Source organism: Taeniopygia guttata, chromosome 8 (assembly GCF_048771995.1).
Source record: "Taeniopygia guttata chromosome 8, bTaeGut7.mat, whole genome shotgun sequence".
In the NCBI taxonomy this organism is placed as follows: domain Eukaryota; kingdom Metazoa; phylum Chordata; class Aves; order Passeriformes; family Estrildidae; genus Taeniopygia; species Taeniopygia guttata.
In genome coordinates this window covers 9,628,338-9,644,011 of record NC_133033.1, presented here as the reverse complement: position 1 = coordinate 9,644,011, position 15,674 = coordinate 9,628,338, and the positions used below count along the sequence as shown (strand labels likewise).

Below are 15,674 nucleotides of genomic sequence, written 5' to 3'. Positions count from 1 at the left end.
AACTCCCAGACTAGGGTCAGCAGCCAGCAGCTACTGCTTATGTCTGCTGAAGGGTGATCAGCTTGCAAGAAAAGGTGGCTCCTGCCCAAGAGAACTACGTTTTTTCTTAACCCAGCCATGGAAGCTCAAGTTTGAAGAAGGAAAAGTTACCAAACAGAAAAAAACAGCCAAAGTCTTGATGGAGGGTGCAGTATGGAAACATACTTACAGGGCCACACCAAAAGCTTGGCATGAGATACAGGAAGTCTTGGGCAGGAGAAAGGAAGTCATGACATGCTTTCACAGAGAAAAAGAGAAGACCCAGTCTACTATGGGATCAGTCAAGGTTAGAAGAGACATGCTGGGCTGGAAAGAGTCCATGGTGCAGAAAGTAAGTCATGAACTTCACAGACAAATCCCAGACCACCACGGCAAACCTGACCCCCAGACCAAAGAAATTCTAGAATGGTTAGGAAACTGAGGCAGGAAAATGAACCGAGGCTTTACAACATTTGCCCAGCATAATGGTGTATTTATAATCTACCTGAATATGTCTCTGGTAATGTCAATCATACATTTCTAAACAGTTTAACTGGAGGGCCACCAGCCTCTAGTTAACCCAAGAAGTGGGTTTAAACTTTGGGGAGGGGAGCAGCAGACTCTCAAGAACAGGCAAATGATCCATGAGTAACAGCTCTGTTACTCTCCCTGCAAATACATCTACAGACACTGAAAAATATTCAGACAAGGATGACAATCACAATCAAGAAGAAAAATCAGTTTTCATAATACAATCAACCAGACTAGAATCTGCACTCTGGAAGATACTTCTGAAGCGGTTGTGATCAAGGTCAAAGGGTGATATTTCTGTTTGGCATAATCTACTAAAGAAATCAAATATATTCCTGTTTCCTAAAATATTAGCTAAATCTACACCCTATGTCCTCATAGCTTACACTGCAGGTTAACAACGAAACATGCCCCAAGTCATCTCTCCTGGCATGATGTGTAGATGCAGCACTCAGTGACATGGCTTAATGGTAGACTTGGCAGCATTAGATTTATGGTTAGACTTGATGATATGAAAAGGACTTTTCCAACCTAAATGACTCTATGACAGGGGGCAATGAACCGCACAATGGACACTGATTCAGACTGGTGTGATGGGCAAAGCTATGAGTAGACACAGCCACACAGAGACCAAGACCACAGTGAACTCACTGTGTTACCTGCAGTATCAGAGACTTGCAACTGCAAGATCAATACTTTGCTTTCATAAGTCCCTTGTACTTTCAGTTTCAATTTAAAGAAAATTTGTCATATGTGAAGCTGACAACAGGTTATGCTATACTACATTAAGTTCAAACCCTGCCCTGTATCAAGACACATAGAATTGGGAATCCATTCACAAAGACAAAGCAAGCAAATAAATCCTGATCTGACTAAGTAACTTCACATGGAGCCCGCAAAGGAACTCACTTTTGTCCTCGGTCCACACACTGGAGCAGGGATCTGCCAAACCCCAACCATAAATATTCATTAAAAAGCCTCTGCTTGGGATGCAGTCACTGAAACAGCCATTTCCTGCCCATTATCTCTTAGGGCAGGAAATCAACAGTTCCACTCATGCGGTTACCACTGAGCCCTCACCACGAGCACTCCCACTGGATGGCTGAACTTTGTATAAATGAGGGCCACGTAGCTGTATCCTTTCTGAAGCCCCAAAATAGTACTTCATGGCAGTAAAGCAGATGTGAACGTAGCTGTACTTGTACTTCCTACTAAGCACAGCAGCTCCTAATCTGATGTTCCACCTCAAGCTTTTGCTTGGAGCAAAGTGAATGGGAGCATACTGGCACTGTGGGCTGGGAGCATCTACAGAGAAGGATGTTTGTGTGATCAATAGATTTGCCTGCTTTTCCCCTCTTACTGACAAAGATTACTAGTCAAAATAATGGCTCCTGCTGAGGACAACCTCAGGCTGATCTAATTGTGGTCTCTGGGAAAAGACTGTCTCAGCACCCAGTCTTGTTCTTTATAAGAGCAACAGAACTTTGCTGCCAACTTCAGAGGAGCAAACCACTGAACTTATGCCAAGAACCTGTACTTTCCATGAAAAAAAAATCCTGATATTACAGGACATCCCACTGTAGAACTGCCACAGTTTACCATCACTTCATGAAGAAGCAGGAGTAAAATCTCAAGGAAAAAGTTCTGAAAATTATGACACATGCACAGTAAATACAACTTTTGTACTTACCTTTGCTTTCCAGCCTCTGATCACTTCCAATCAAACAGTCCTTGATGTCTGCACCCTTCTCTATCACAGCATTATGACAAATAACACTGCCCTGAAGACAGCACCTACAACATAAACACAACCAAAGCAAGAAAATAATTTAAATGACAGATATAAAATAAAGATATCCACTGGAATATCTAATGAGTCTGTGACATGATCCTGTAAGTAGGTTCAGTTCAGCACCTTTCTCAAAAACTCCATTCTTCTTGTGATCCTTACACCCAGTTGCTGGAAAAACTAAAATGCCAGGTGTCAGATTGGGTTTGGAAAACAGAGTTTGCAGTTTTACCTCCTGTTAAAACAGCCTTCCTCTGTATTTCCTCAACAGAATAAATACTTAACTGAATAAATAAAGACCTGGGACCTCGATCAAGTCTTGTATTTTCCACAGACAGTCTGGGTAACTGCCGGGGTGGCTTCTCTGCCCAGCTCCTCAGTTAAAAACAGGAGCAGCAGCACAGTCTTTCTTTGCAAATTTTGCTGAGCAGTTTTATGCATTCCAACTTGCCAGGCACTAAGAAAAGGTGGAGAGTAGGGGCAGATCAATAGCTCAGCTGGTTGGCTTTGTTCATGTTACATTCAAGCACCCAAACATGATTATTCTGCAGTACAAAACCAATGAAACCCACACTAGACCTACACTACCTGCCTTGAGTATCTTCATGTTCATGTTGCCTTTGAAACCACTAAATCTGAAATACTACACAGTATATAACTTCAACAAAAGCCACCTTATTCCAAAATGTATTTGAATCTGTAACAACCAGCTTTCAAATCTGCCAATCCCACCATCCAGAGAGGAAAGGAGTTCAGAGTCCAGCTGCTGGGTTTGTAATGTCTCTGCTGAGAGATTCTGAGTTACTGCATTTCTCTGAACCCCTTCTTCCAGAAAGCTGGAACTTGTCAATCTTAACTAGTATCTGTGATGTGTCCTGAAATGCTATTCCCTCAGCATGATGCATTTAACACAACATTTAATGTTGTGTTAAACAACATTAAATGTAATTTCTTTCAAACCTACAGAGAAGAAAATAGCTGTGAATCAAATTATTTCTTTCCTTATTTTCACATGTGCAAAGGTAGACAGGAGTCATTGAAGGACAGAAAACATAGCTAAGATGTATCTAAAAATACTAACACTCATCAAAATCAGCTGATTGGGAAGAGGGTATAAGTGAGATCTATAACCCTGGAGAGATGCAGGTAATCTGCTCCTCCTAGATAACTCAGTATTAATCCTACTGTGAACCATAGCATCTCATATCTGCTTCCCAGTATTTCTGTCAATATTAATTACAATAACTGTGGATATTATCAGTCCAACAACTGATCTCTGTCAAAACCAGAAGTTTTTGGCTTCAATGACCTTCTATGCACAGTGAGTCGCACAGTTTAATGACCTGCAGCCATTCCCCACCTTGGTTACAGATACCACCACTACTCTCTGCACTAGTTAAGCACGGCTGCAGTGCATCATGAAGCTGGCTTGTGGACAGAACTCTTAGCCTGGAGTCTGAATTAACAAAGGAGTTTTGGTATCAGGTCAAAGCCCTGAGCCTCACTTCTGTATTGAATAGAACACTAGTCAGCTGAGGTACTCAGAAGAGTGAAACATCGATCCTCACTCCAGACCGCTGATCCCAAAATTAATTCATAGTACTTTCCTGCTCACACAACACTATTATCTAGAACAAAGAATTTATCATTAAACGTATTACAATTCTGTTGCTTGTGTGAGTCAGAGCAGAAACCATCTGCCCCACAAAACCACCATTAATTCTGCAGGAGTAAAAGCAATAAAACTGGACCTCAGTTGCACTGGTTCACAGTTACAACCCCCTGTGAACAGACTGTCCCCTCTGAACAATTATTCTTTTAACTCACTTAAACTCCCCCTCTGCTGACCTATAAGGAGGCAATATGAGCAATTATTCTACAAGCAACCAGCTCAGGTTGCCTTAGCATGGTTTTTACTAACATGTTAATAAGATAAAAAGCGGCAAAGATACACAGCAGACCCCTGCCTGTCTTTGCTCTCACACTGTCACAATCTGCCTCCTTTCCAATAGCCTCATGTGCCTACACAGTGGCTCAGGCCATTGTCCTGTGCAACAGCAGCTGCTGAGAGCAAAAGCAATTTGACATTTATGCCAGGCTAGGGAAGGGATCACTGGAAGCAGGACTGCCCACTGCTGCCATCCTGACTTAGCTTTCAACAGGACTAGTGAAGGGAATGGGAGAAGTTGCTTATTTCCCACTGAAATGGCTCCTATCCAGAACGTGTGCTCCAGCATACCTCCTCCTCTGTTGCTTTGAGCCAGTCAGATGAAAGCTTTCCCCTGCAAACTGTCAGGTTCCCACCATCTATCACTTCTCCTGAGCATGAGAGCAGCTGTGAGTGCACTACACCTCTCAGCATTACCCTCATGAAGGAGGATATTCCCTAAAAGAGAGGGGATTTAAGCTGTCGGTCTGGAGCTCAGGCTGGAGAATACCGCATGTGTGTTCAGAGCCTACTTGAGCATTGGCTTTCAACTCCCCGAGAAAGAATAGCATTGTAACCAAGAAACTGCTGATGACATTAACATCAAAGATAATGGGGGTTCCTGCCAAACCATTTTTTGGGAGGGACAGGCCAGGGAACCAAGATGAACTTGTCTGTGCCAGGTGCTTGCAAATCAACCCTTCCCTAGTGCCAGGGTAAAACAAAACCCAAGAACTCCACCACCCCAGGAGTTTCTTAAAACTTATAAACCCAACCAACTGCAGAAGTTTTAAAGCCATACTCAATGCTCAGATTACCCCAATCACACAAACCAGCAGCAAATCCGGCTTTTATTGCTCAAGTGGAACAAAACTTCAAGAGATAAAAACACAATTTGTGGGTGTTCCCTTCACCCGCTGACAGATGTAACACAGCCATTTTGAAACCACTTGTAAATGCCTTTTTTCTTTAAAAAAAAAAGTTATAAAGCCTGCCAAGAGAAGTATTTTGTGTGTTTATTTAATTTTTACTATTTTTTTTCAAGTTGAAAAGTAAGGAATAAACTTTTATTCTCTTACAGGGTAAATATCAAATCTCAGGGCACTGCTGTAGTCTCCTTAACTAAACTGCCACCACAGTTCCTGCCTTCCATAACAATTAGGTGCTATTAGCCCTCAAAGGTGCTCTGCCAGCATCCAGCTTCATCAACTCTGGTGTGTGTGCGCATACACACACATTGATGTACTGCTTTATAATGCAAACCATATTTATTTTTTCCCCTGAAAATGTAGTATATTTTTAAACTTTTCAGCACGGTGAAAACGGATATCTCCTGACCTTAAAATCCAAAGAGCATGTTCAAACCCACAAGAGGAACTAATTTGGGGCATTTGATTTACGGCTGAAATTTCAATTTGAATTTGTTTTAAGTGTAATCACAAACTGAAAGTCTGGCAGCTGGGTGTTTTTCAGAAAATAAATAAAAATATTCAGTGTACATCTGCATTTTAGAGAGAGCATTTTACAAGCCCAGTCCTGTAGTGGCAACAGATGTAGCTAAAGCATTAATTTGTTCTACAGGTACAACGTGTAAATGGGAGCATATGAGAGCATGTGTACCTATGTCTGTGTGTCCGCTACGTGCCTGCATCTGAGAGACAGAGCCCGACTTTGGGGTGGGTTTTTTTGAAAGTGAGAGAACAAGAGCAAAAGGAGTAGTGGCCAAGGAGGCATGGGGGGATTACAAGGATTTAGGTCTTTAAACTGCAGACCACCTAACAAGATCACTCTGAAATGCCACTAATTTCAGTTAAGGCCACAGACCTCCCTTCCTCTGCCCTCCCTCTCTCCCCCATTGTAAACAACTAATCCCAGCAGAAAACAACAGAGAGCAAAATGTACACACATTCTGCAACATTCCAGGTCCTTCTTTATCTTTTATTTATTTTTCTAAAAGGTCAGCGCATGTATGGAGGGAGGGGGGGAGGGGAAGAAAGCCAAAAAAACCTCAAGTCCATCTCTTGTGTGGGCTTGAAGGAAGCTGGGAGAAAGCAAAGTCCAAGAGCACACAATATGGAGCTTTTATAGCACAGCAATTCCTGGACTCAGCTTACTTTCCCCTCCCTCTATTTGTGGCAAAGTCACATAGCTTTAAACCAAAGGACAGGGTGGTCGATTACATCTGAAAGAAATGTAAAGAATTGGGAAAGAATTCCATCTCCTGTCGAAATTATAAATAAGGAAGTATTAATCCCAGAGACAGGCTGATTTATGCAGCCCTGGAACTGCTGACTTTCAGCCTGAGTATCGGTCTATAAATCAAACTCTTAAATCAAGTGTGTCAATCGCTGCAGCACTGTGATACTCAGGCAAAGCAAGGCACCTACCACTGAAATCAGGAAGATTGCCAGGGGACCGAGGTGCCGTACCCTTCTTAATTTTCTGAAGTGTAAATCTGAGATCAAACATCCTTTGGGGGAATGGGAAATCAAAATACGCAGTGCTCAGCACACCGGGAGCAGGCAGCAGGAGTCCAAGACACAACCCCCTAATTACAGGCTACCCACTGATTATTTAGGACTCTGTGATTAAAGTGATGAACGCTCCTGGGAGAAAGGGGCTTAAGTAACTGAGGTCAAGACCTCAACTGCAGCTCTCGCCCTGGTTGTGCAAGCTTAGGAAGGTATGAATGTCACAGGTTTGCCTTACAGCAAATCTCCTGAAATGCCAATGGAAGTTATCCAGGCCTGGTACTTTAATCCAGTTGTGCCAAAACCCCGACATAATCTCTGTTGGGCAGCAAAGCAAATGAGGTGTCCATAATGCAATGCTTAAAACTGTAGACTCACAAGAAAGAAAGCCTGGAGCACAAAGCCTAGGACAGCCTGTTGGTACCGCTCTGCCTGCCAAGCAATTGGGTCTTGTGTGCCTCCCGATGAGCTGCGAAACGGAGAGACTGACGCGGGAGTTAAAAGCAAAGGGTGACATGCCTCAGCAGCTACTTTGCTGACTGAGGGGTAACAGATGCGAATTCCCCTGGGAGCAACATCCCCTTCTGCCCTGACCGAGGAGATAACAGCCACCACAGGCACCTTAACAACTCTAAGAAGTGGCAAGGAATCAGGGAGAGCTCTAAAACCTACCAGCAACCCCTGAAGGAATCCCCTGCTAGCTAGTGAGCTGGTGACTGGGACTCATGATCACAGGCATGAGGCACAAAGACCATGGAAAAACAGAGGAGAGGCAAAAACACTACTAGGGAACTTGGGAACATGAAATGTTGCCTTTGCCAACATGCTTTCCACACCAATACATTTTTACACCAACACACTTTTACACACAAACACAAGAACTCCAGGCACTATGCATCTCACGTTATACATTCAAGTAAATACCAAAGCCTACAATAGATGCCAGCAGTACACGCTATAATTTATAGATGTATTTCAAAGCAAGCATTCGTAAGTGAATTTGGCCTTTGATCTCCTGTTTTTCCCCTTGGGGGTAACAAAATCATTCTACCCCTCTAAATTCTTTGCCCGTCTCTGAGGGTGTTTTCACTAAGGAACTTGTTTCATGTCTCTTTTCTAGCCAAGCTCATCACTGTGGTATGGCTCCTTTACACTTCTTCCCCACACCCTAAACATTTTGCATTACATATTGCATATACTTGCCAGCACTCGTATTTTCCAGTGAAAGTTCAACTGACCTTAAAGGATTGTCTCAAACATACCTTAATGTGTTTTATTAAGCGAAACTTAGGGTGCGGGGGGAGGTCGCCAGGAAGGTCATGCCTCACCTCCGAAACTTCAGTTACATCCAGCTGATCTTGGAACAAGCAAATTGGTGGTCTTTTATATAGCTGCAAGCTCAGGGTTGCACACTTCAGCAAAAGTATGCTTCAAGGAGTTTACACAGGGAAACACCACACACAGGAAAACTGACCACCCTCTGGATTCTCTTTTGCAGAGTGGGAGTTGTAGGCCAGGTTCCATATGATTTTACAGACACTTCACTGAAGGCCATGAAAAGCTACTCATGTCTATGTGAAGGAAACAAAGCAGAAACATTTTATGTTCACTACCACCTCTCGGTTTGCTTCACTTTCCCACCAGCTCACACAGACTGAGCGAGGTAACAGGCACAGTAAAAGGACACCTTCTCTGGGGTTTTTGAAGCACGGTTCTGGGCTGAGAGCTGTAGCCTTTCAGAAGACATTACTTGTTAAGTCAGTTTCCATATCATGTGAGTTAGGTTGACATGGAAAAAGTTTTTGTAAATGCCACCCTTACAAATGAACCTGCCTTCTTAGATCCAAGCTGAACTTGTTGAACTCTTGTCTCCTCAGGAACTTAAGAGGCACAATGTGATAATTTCTTCCGCTGCCATACCCAGGTGGGAGAAGACTTTAAAGAGCATCAGAGACATTCACACCCAGATTCCCACCAAAATCCAACAGCCGTCAGCTGTTTGTGAAAAATCTCCATACTCTTCGATTGGAGCCATGTGGTTAGCAGGAGAGAGAAACTTATTTATAGCTCTGAAGTCAGACATAATCCTGTCCACCTGAAGAAGCAAATCAGCAGAATGAGTGAGAGGAGATATTTTAAAATGCCACTTTTCAGGACTCATCTGTGCTTTAAGTCAACATTTGATGTAGAAGACGTTTGGAAAACTGGGACGAGTTCCCTGCACTATAAGGGAAACATCTGCATCTGAGATTAAAGAAGAGGTGATTTATTTAAGAGAGACTGATGTACCAGGAAGCTAGCCAGAAGAAAAATTTTTTTGAGGAGCTGCTAGTAATGATGTTTCAGACACTCACAAGATAACAGTTATTATATGAGAAATTTCCTCAATACATTAGCTACAGTAGAATTTTACTTCAGTTGAAAGTAATTGAAAACCAGTTCCGCAAGTAGCTCCACCACTTCCTACTTACTAGTTTCCTACTTTGCACTTTCTTCCTCAATTTATCTTCCTGAAAGCAAACTCTGCTGGCCAGAGGTTGTCTTTCTATTCAGTATCTTACATAGCATATACAGTGAATTAAATAGTAGAATTAAAATTATAATTCCTGACCAAAAATGCTAACAGATTAAAATCAAGAGGTGTGACAGAAAGGACAAAACTGCTACATAATCAAGAGAAATAAGACCCCTTTTTACAGGCAGGGACTACAATACTTATAGTTTTCTTAATGAATTTAATTTTTATCCATATCCATGACATATTTTATCCATATATTTAAGATGAGTATGTGCTTTTTCTGAATGAAGCACTCACTTTTCATGTGTTCTCTGCAATATCTATTCTAAACTCGTTCTTCGTTCTAGGGAAGCAGGGAGCCAATTAGCAGTGTGAGATAAAGTGCTCAGGAGACAACACCATCTTAAAAAATGGTTCAAGATATAAAACCCTTCAGAATTTGAGCACAAGCAGATCTTTATTCTCAGGTTTGCAAGCTATGGTGATGGAAACAACTTCACCTCCTCATTTCTTTTCATGAGGTTATGTACTATAAAATATGTTACCTTGGCAATAGGATCATTCCTTTGTACTGCCACCGTCCAAGGGGACAAAGACTACTTATGCACTGAACCTCTATAAAGATGCAATTCCACCCTGGTTTTAATTACAACTTGTTTCAAACTGCTGACTGCTTCTACGTCAGGTGCTGATTTGGCACTATTGAGGAAACAACCAATAAACTTCACAATCAATCTGCAGTTAGTAGTCAATCCAGTTCCCCTTGCTTGTTGTTTTCTTCCTTTGCACGTTTTCTCATACAAAGTAGCACTAAATTGAAGACATGTGGTAAACTAGAGCAGCCTTAACCAGTCACATGCAGTCTCTCTCCAGTCCCTTCACTGAGCAGAATTACAGCATCTGTCCACCTACTTTCAGACAGGTAGCCAGAACACCTTTAACAAAATCCAGTGCATAACTTACTGTCTTCACATGACTGAAGAAGGACGATGCTAGTTTTGGCTGACAAAACATTTTTGGTGCCAGTTCTTTCTTCACATATCTTGGTACTTTAGTCCCTCACACTAATTTTTACTTCAGCCTGTTCCTTCTGCCCAGGGAGTCAGAACTCCAAGGTTTACCACATCTTCCTGTGGGACTCTTCTAACTTTCCCTCTGTCCTCAACTCACATCACGTCCCTGCCGTTTGTAACTCAAAGCCTTTGGTGGCACCTCCCTTGCCTTCCAAGTTTCCTGATGCTGCAACACTTTGCAATTTGCTGGCTTTACAATGCAGCCTGACCCAAAACATATCTGCCTTTTTAACCCCTTCCCTTTCCAAAAGGTAACTTTAGCTGTGTGCCACATGGGGAACTTCAGCAGTTCAGTTCAGTCCTTTTGGGTAGTATGCTTACAACAACATCCTGTAAACTTTACAAGCAAAGATATGAGGCTATTGTTCAATAATTCCTGCCCCTGCACAAACTTAATCTCAGTCACACCTGCAACCCCACTCTTACAGTTCCTGAACCAAATGTCCACTGCATCAAGGCTATCTGCCAATTGTCTGCTGCAAACTCCTTTCTGGAGGGACCTCTCTCCTTTTCTCATTGCAAATCCTGGTTTGGGATACTGTTTTTCTGGTAAAATTACAGGTGAGTCAAGTTTAGCTTCCTTGGTTGCTCTGTGAAGATCTGAAGGTACTTTCTTGCTGTGGAGGTGAAATCTAGAAGAAAATCTTGGGCCGTTTGCTCTCTCTGATAATCAGAGGAACCTATTTATCATTTCCATAAAATCATCATTTGAAGCAGAATGCTTTCCTGTATTTTCATGAAAAAATAAAAGCAGCAAAATACTTCATTTCAGACTATATCTACCACAGAGTCCTTATGGTACTGACTACCACCATGTCAACAAGACCTTTTCAAAGCATGGCTTACAGCAGACTCAGTATTTATTCGAGCTTTTAACACTTGCCTTCTCAACTAACCTCTAAATAGTCCAAAGACCAGATTATTTTCCCTACTAAACAGTTCCTTCCCCATAATCTTTACCAGGGAAACATTAATTTTCCATGACCAAGGAAAAAGGATATAATGTGCACATAAAATGGCCAAGCTCCTTTCCGTAAGTGTATACAGTGGAATAGTTTTACTAACAAACAAGAGATTTCGAAATATTTATCTACAGGGATGGAATAAAGGATTCAACATGTTTTTCCTGTTAATATTATTTGTAATGCTCAGAGTGCTTCAGCACAAGGTCCTGTGTGACCAGAGCAATTAGATGTTCCTGCTGCCAGAAGGTAGCAAACTAAGTAAAACAACAAGAATGGTAAAAATAAAGCCAGTGTTTGATAAAAACCAACAAACTAACTGCTGAAACAAAATCCAGAACAGGAACCTGAAACAAAATTAATCCATCCATATCTAGGTCTCATTTCAAAACAGCTAAGTGTGCCTAACTCTACCAAATGAAAAAACATTATAGAACCATAGAGTAATTTGGATTGGAAGGGACCTTTAAAGGCTATGTATTCCACACCTCCTTAAATGAGCAGGGATATCTTCAGCTAGAGCAGGTTGATCAGAGCCCCATTCAGCCTGGCCTTGAACATTTCCAGGGATGGGAGAGAACCAGCTCCTCTGGGCAACTTGTGCCAGTGCCTCAAAACTCTTACAGTACACAATTTCTTCCTTATATCTAATCTATCTTCTGTTAGTTTAAAGCCATTAGCCCTTGTCCTATTGCAGGAGGCTGAGCTGAAGTTTGTAACTGTCAGTCCTATAAGTCCCATTTAAGTTCAGAGAGGTCTCTGGAGCCTTCTCTTCTGACCAGCCCCTACTCTTTCAGTCCTCACAGGAGAAGTGCTCCAGCACTCTGATCAGTATTACATCTGATCATATGTATTATGGTCCATAAAGTTGAGAGGTGTGGGAAGAGAGACTGACAATAAAGAAAGAGGCAAAAAAAGTGGTTGAGTACCTCAGCCTTCTCCTCATCTACTGTGATCAGCTTGCCAGCCATGCTTATCAGGGGTTTAAATCTACCAGGTATTACTTTTCATTTGCAAATGGGAAGCTTCAGTCAGTCTGTAGGTGTTACACAGTGCCCCTTTGCAAGAGAGCTACAATGAGGGGACTCGTGCACCAAAGATGCAGCAATCCAGGGAGTCTCTTGTGCTGCTTCACTCCTGACGAAAACAGAGCAAAGAGAAGGGGCAGTCAGGCCTCTACAGAGACGAAGGGCACACACAGCTACTGCAGGAACATCCACACAGACAAGGTTTTCAAGCAAATTATGATTTTAGCTCAATTAGTAGATTTTCTCCAACTATGTAACTCAGTGCAGTCATTTGTCACTGAGCTCTAGGGAGCCATCCAGAGGGAAAAAAAGAAGTGTTTTGCCACTGCAGCCTGTCACCTGGGCAGTCAGCATCTCTCAGCACTTGAGCTGTTGTATAAATTACATCCCTCCCAGCTTGGTCAAGTACGTCCATCATTCAGCACATATGTAATCTTTGCTATTTTATTGTCTCATTGATGGAAGAATTAGCTGCACAGTGGGAAACACATTAAGAAAGGACTACCAATTATTTTCCCCTGTTACTAACTTCTTTAATCCCCTGTAATCTCTTCTAAGGGGGGATTCATATCTACTCAAATCACTTCACAGGAGACATATATAATGTAATAGAAGCCCTACACACCAAAGCAAACAAACCCAGCTTCTGGTACTACAGAGTATCAAATGCACCAGCCATTGCTAGAGGACAGGTCATAATTTGCAAACAGTATGCAATGGACTATCCAAACTAACCCCAGTTACTTGATCCATTCAGTTGGGAAAGTTATCATCACCTAGGCCATGACCTCTGTTCCGCCAAAAATGAGGCAACCACTGCCTAATAAGAGATACCTGGTTTTGTTCTAAGCACCTTGTGGTGTTCCCACCTACACAGCAAGAATTTATCCATTTCAGAAGCTGGTATTAAACACCAGCTGTGAGGCTATTAAATTTTTTTTTCTGCTTTGGAGATATAATTTGTGGATCTTGACCCTGCAGGAATTATGGCACAGGATCCTCAATCACATTATAGGAGAACTACCAAGAGACAAACATTTTTAATTTTGTTTTTGGTGAGTTTTGTTTGTTCATTTTGTTTTGCTATTTGTATATTGACATAGTAAACTAAAGCTGCTGATCACTTTTGCAGCTGAGATGGGAAAAAAAAGGAAGATTCAACCCAGAGAAGCTAGAAGTCATGGAAATACCAAGGCAGTGCCATGTAGCTCTTGATAAATGAACTTAGAATGCAGAGCAATTTTTGCATTTGGTTGTTCCCAGTATCCCAATTTTAAAAGAGAAGATTTAGCTGATCTTTATTTCTTCTGAGTTATCTATACACCTTTGTCTTTTCCATAATAAGTGTCCTACTGCAATCTTCTCAGCCTACTGCTGCAAGTTGGTGTTATTGCAATGAACACTCTTGAGAATGGCCTTCAGTTACCATTCACATTTGACTTGGGCATTATTATAGTAGACCATTAGTCTGGTTGAGCTGCTCATGTCAGCATAAAAATGTATATTCTTTAAATAACACAGTTTTTATCCATTTCTCAATGCAATTTCAGAATTCTAATATACACTACCTTAGTTGGTAAAACTGCCTTACTTGTAGGACATCTGCTGTGCAATAAAAAAAATTAATTAGATCTGTCAAGGCACTTTATTATGTTCATTTTGACCCATATCAGCTAACACATACTGATTTTCCAATTAAAGATTAAGACATTTTCTGAAGCTGTGATTAGATAAAGCCTGAGCTGTTTTAGAGACACTTGGGAGAAGAGGTGTTTATAAGGAGTTGTCCACTGTGGACAGTTTAAAGCAAAACCACATATAATTTATCCACCTGTTGCAAATGGATCCATCCACACAAGTAAGAATGATTAGCATTTTAACAAAAATCCATCAGATTTAACCAAAGTAATGAAAGAGGGTCAAAATACATTAAAAAAATACATAGAAATCCTTCAGTGCAAGCAAGGCTTCTTCCAACAAAACCCAGCAGCTAGAGTATTTCTGTTTCTCACTACCTGTGTATGCATGACTTCATGCCCCTCTAATCTTAAGACTTACCATAATGCAATAAGAAATAATTTATCAGCTCAGTATTTGTGCAGATCTACAAAATATTAATTACAGTATTCTTTGCAATAAAGATCCAGGGTCTATGGTCTTAATTCCGGCTGGAGAGGAATAATTACAAATTTGACTCCAGTGCATCAGTGTGCAGTAACCACAGAGCAGCTAAAGGGGGTCAAACCCTTGGGACTGTGAGGTTTTTCACTCTTTGGTGGCTATATTGTTTTCACCAAGAGTGACTAGGGATTACATTGTTTTCTAAAATTCACAAAAATGTTACCCCAAAAGTCAGTTTATCTCTCTTAAAAATAATATATCACCAACTTTACGATGCTTGTGGAATTTTGTGAAATGCTTAACATAACAGCTCTGGGATCGATTTAGGATTTAGAACACTACTAAATGCCAATGCAGACAAACACAAGATGATTTGGGACTCTTCATAAAAAGAGTGCTATTTATACACTTAGCTGCCTCTGCAATTTAATGGTAGAGCTGCTGACCTCATATGCAAAACCATACCATTATGATTGTGGCATCAATTCATTAATCAAAATGAGAGGCTCTCATGATCAAATGAGAGAGGTTCCCCTACTTTTTATGACAGTAGTGCTTGTGATACAGCCATACTGAATCCATCTGTGATTGAACTGGAAACCAGCTATTTTCTATACTCAATGGAATTCTGATTTATGATGTGCTTGAAATTACTGTGGATTTCTATTAAAGACAAACACTTTGTGGTAAGGTACCATACTTACCTGTAATTTAGTTATGTAACAGTAGTATCCTCCATAGACCCCACATCCTTTGGGGTTTTATGTTTTTCAGATATGCAACTTTCAGAGCCAACTTGGCATTTTTTAAGAGTTTGGCCTTTTTCCTGAGGCCCTAAGCAAACCTCAAGCCATGAAGGAGCAGAGAATTTATACAGGTCTGCACAGACTCAATCAGCAGTTTCCTTTCCACTGACATCCACAGGAAGCCAGCATGTATGGAAAGATGGGGGCATGCAGACATCAACAATTACAGACAGGCCACTTTTCCCACATTTGGAAATGTACAGCTCAAGGCTAACTATTTAGTCAGTGTCTTTAGTGCGTGAGAAAACTCTACTAGCTGGCAGATTCTCTCTTTGAAAAGTTTATTAATTTATTCTATTACTCAGCACAGGCAATAGTAAAGTAAAGGCTGCAGGATGACAAAGAAAAGGGCCAAAGAAAATTACATTTTAGGTGAGGCTGTAATGTTTAAATGTGAGAATATTTCGAGCTGGCAAGCATACCACTTCAA

The 15,674-nt window shown here is 41.3% G+C and overlaps 1 protein-coding gene across 2 annotated transcripts in view; it reads right to left on the bottom strand.

Annotated features, from left to right (window-relative positions):
• Nucleotides 1–15,674, bottom strand: part of EIF2B3 (eukaryotic translation initiation factor 2B subunit gamma) — a 98,831-nt gene that overhangs the window by 8,377 nt on the left and 74,780 nt on the right. For both annotated transcript variants that reach the window (XM_002193632.6, XM_030278875.4), the window contains one exon: nt 2,240–2,343. In XM_002193632.6, the coding sequence (XP_002193668.2) occupies nt 2,240–2,343 (104 nt within the window). The remainder of the gene's footprint in view (nt 1–2,239; nt 2,344–15,674) is intronic.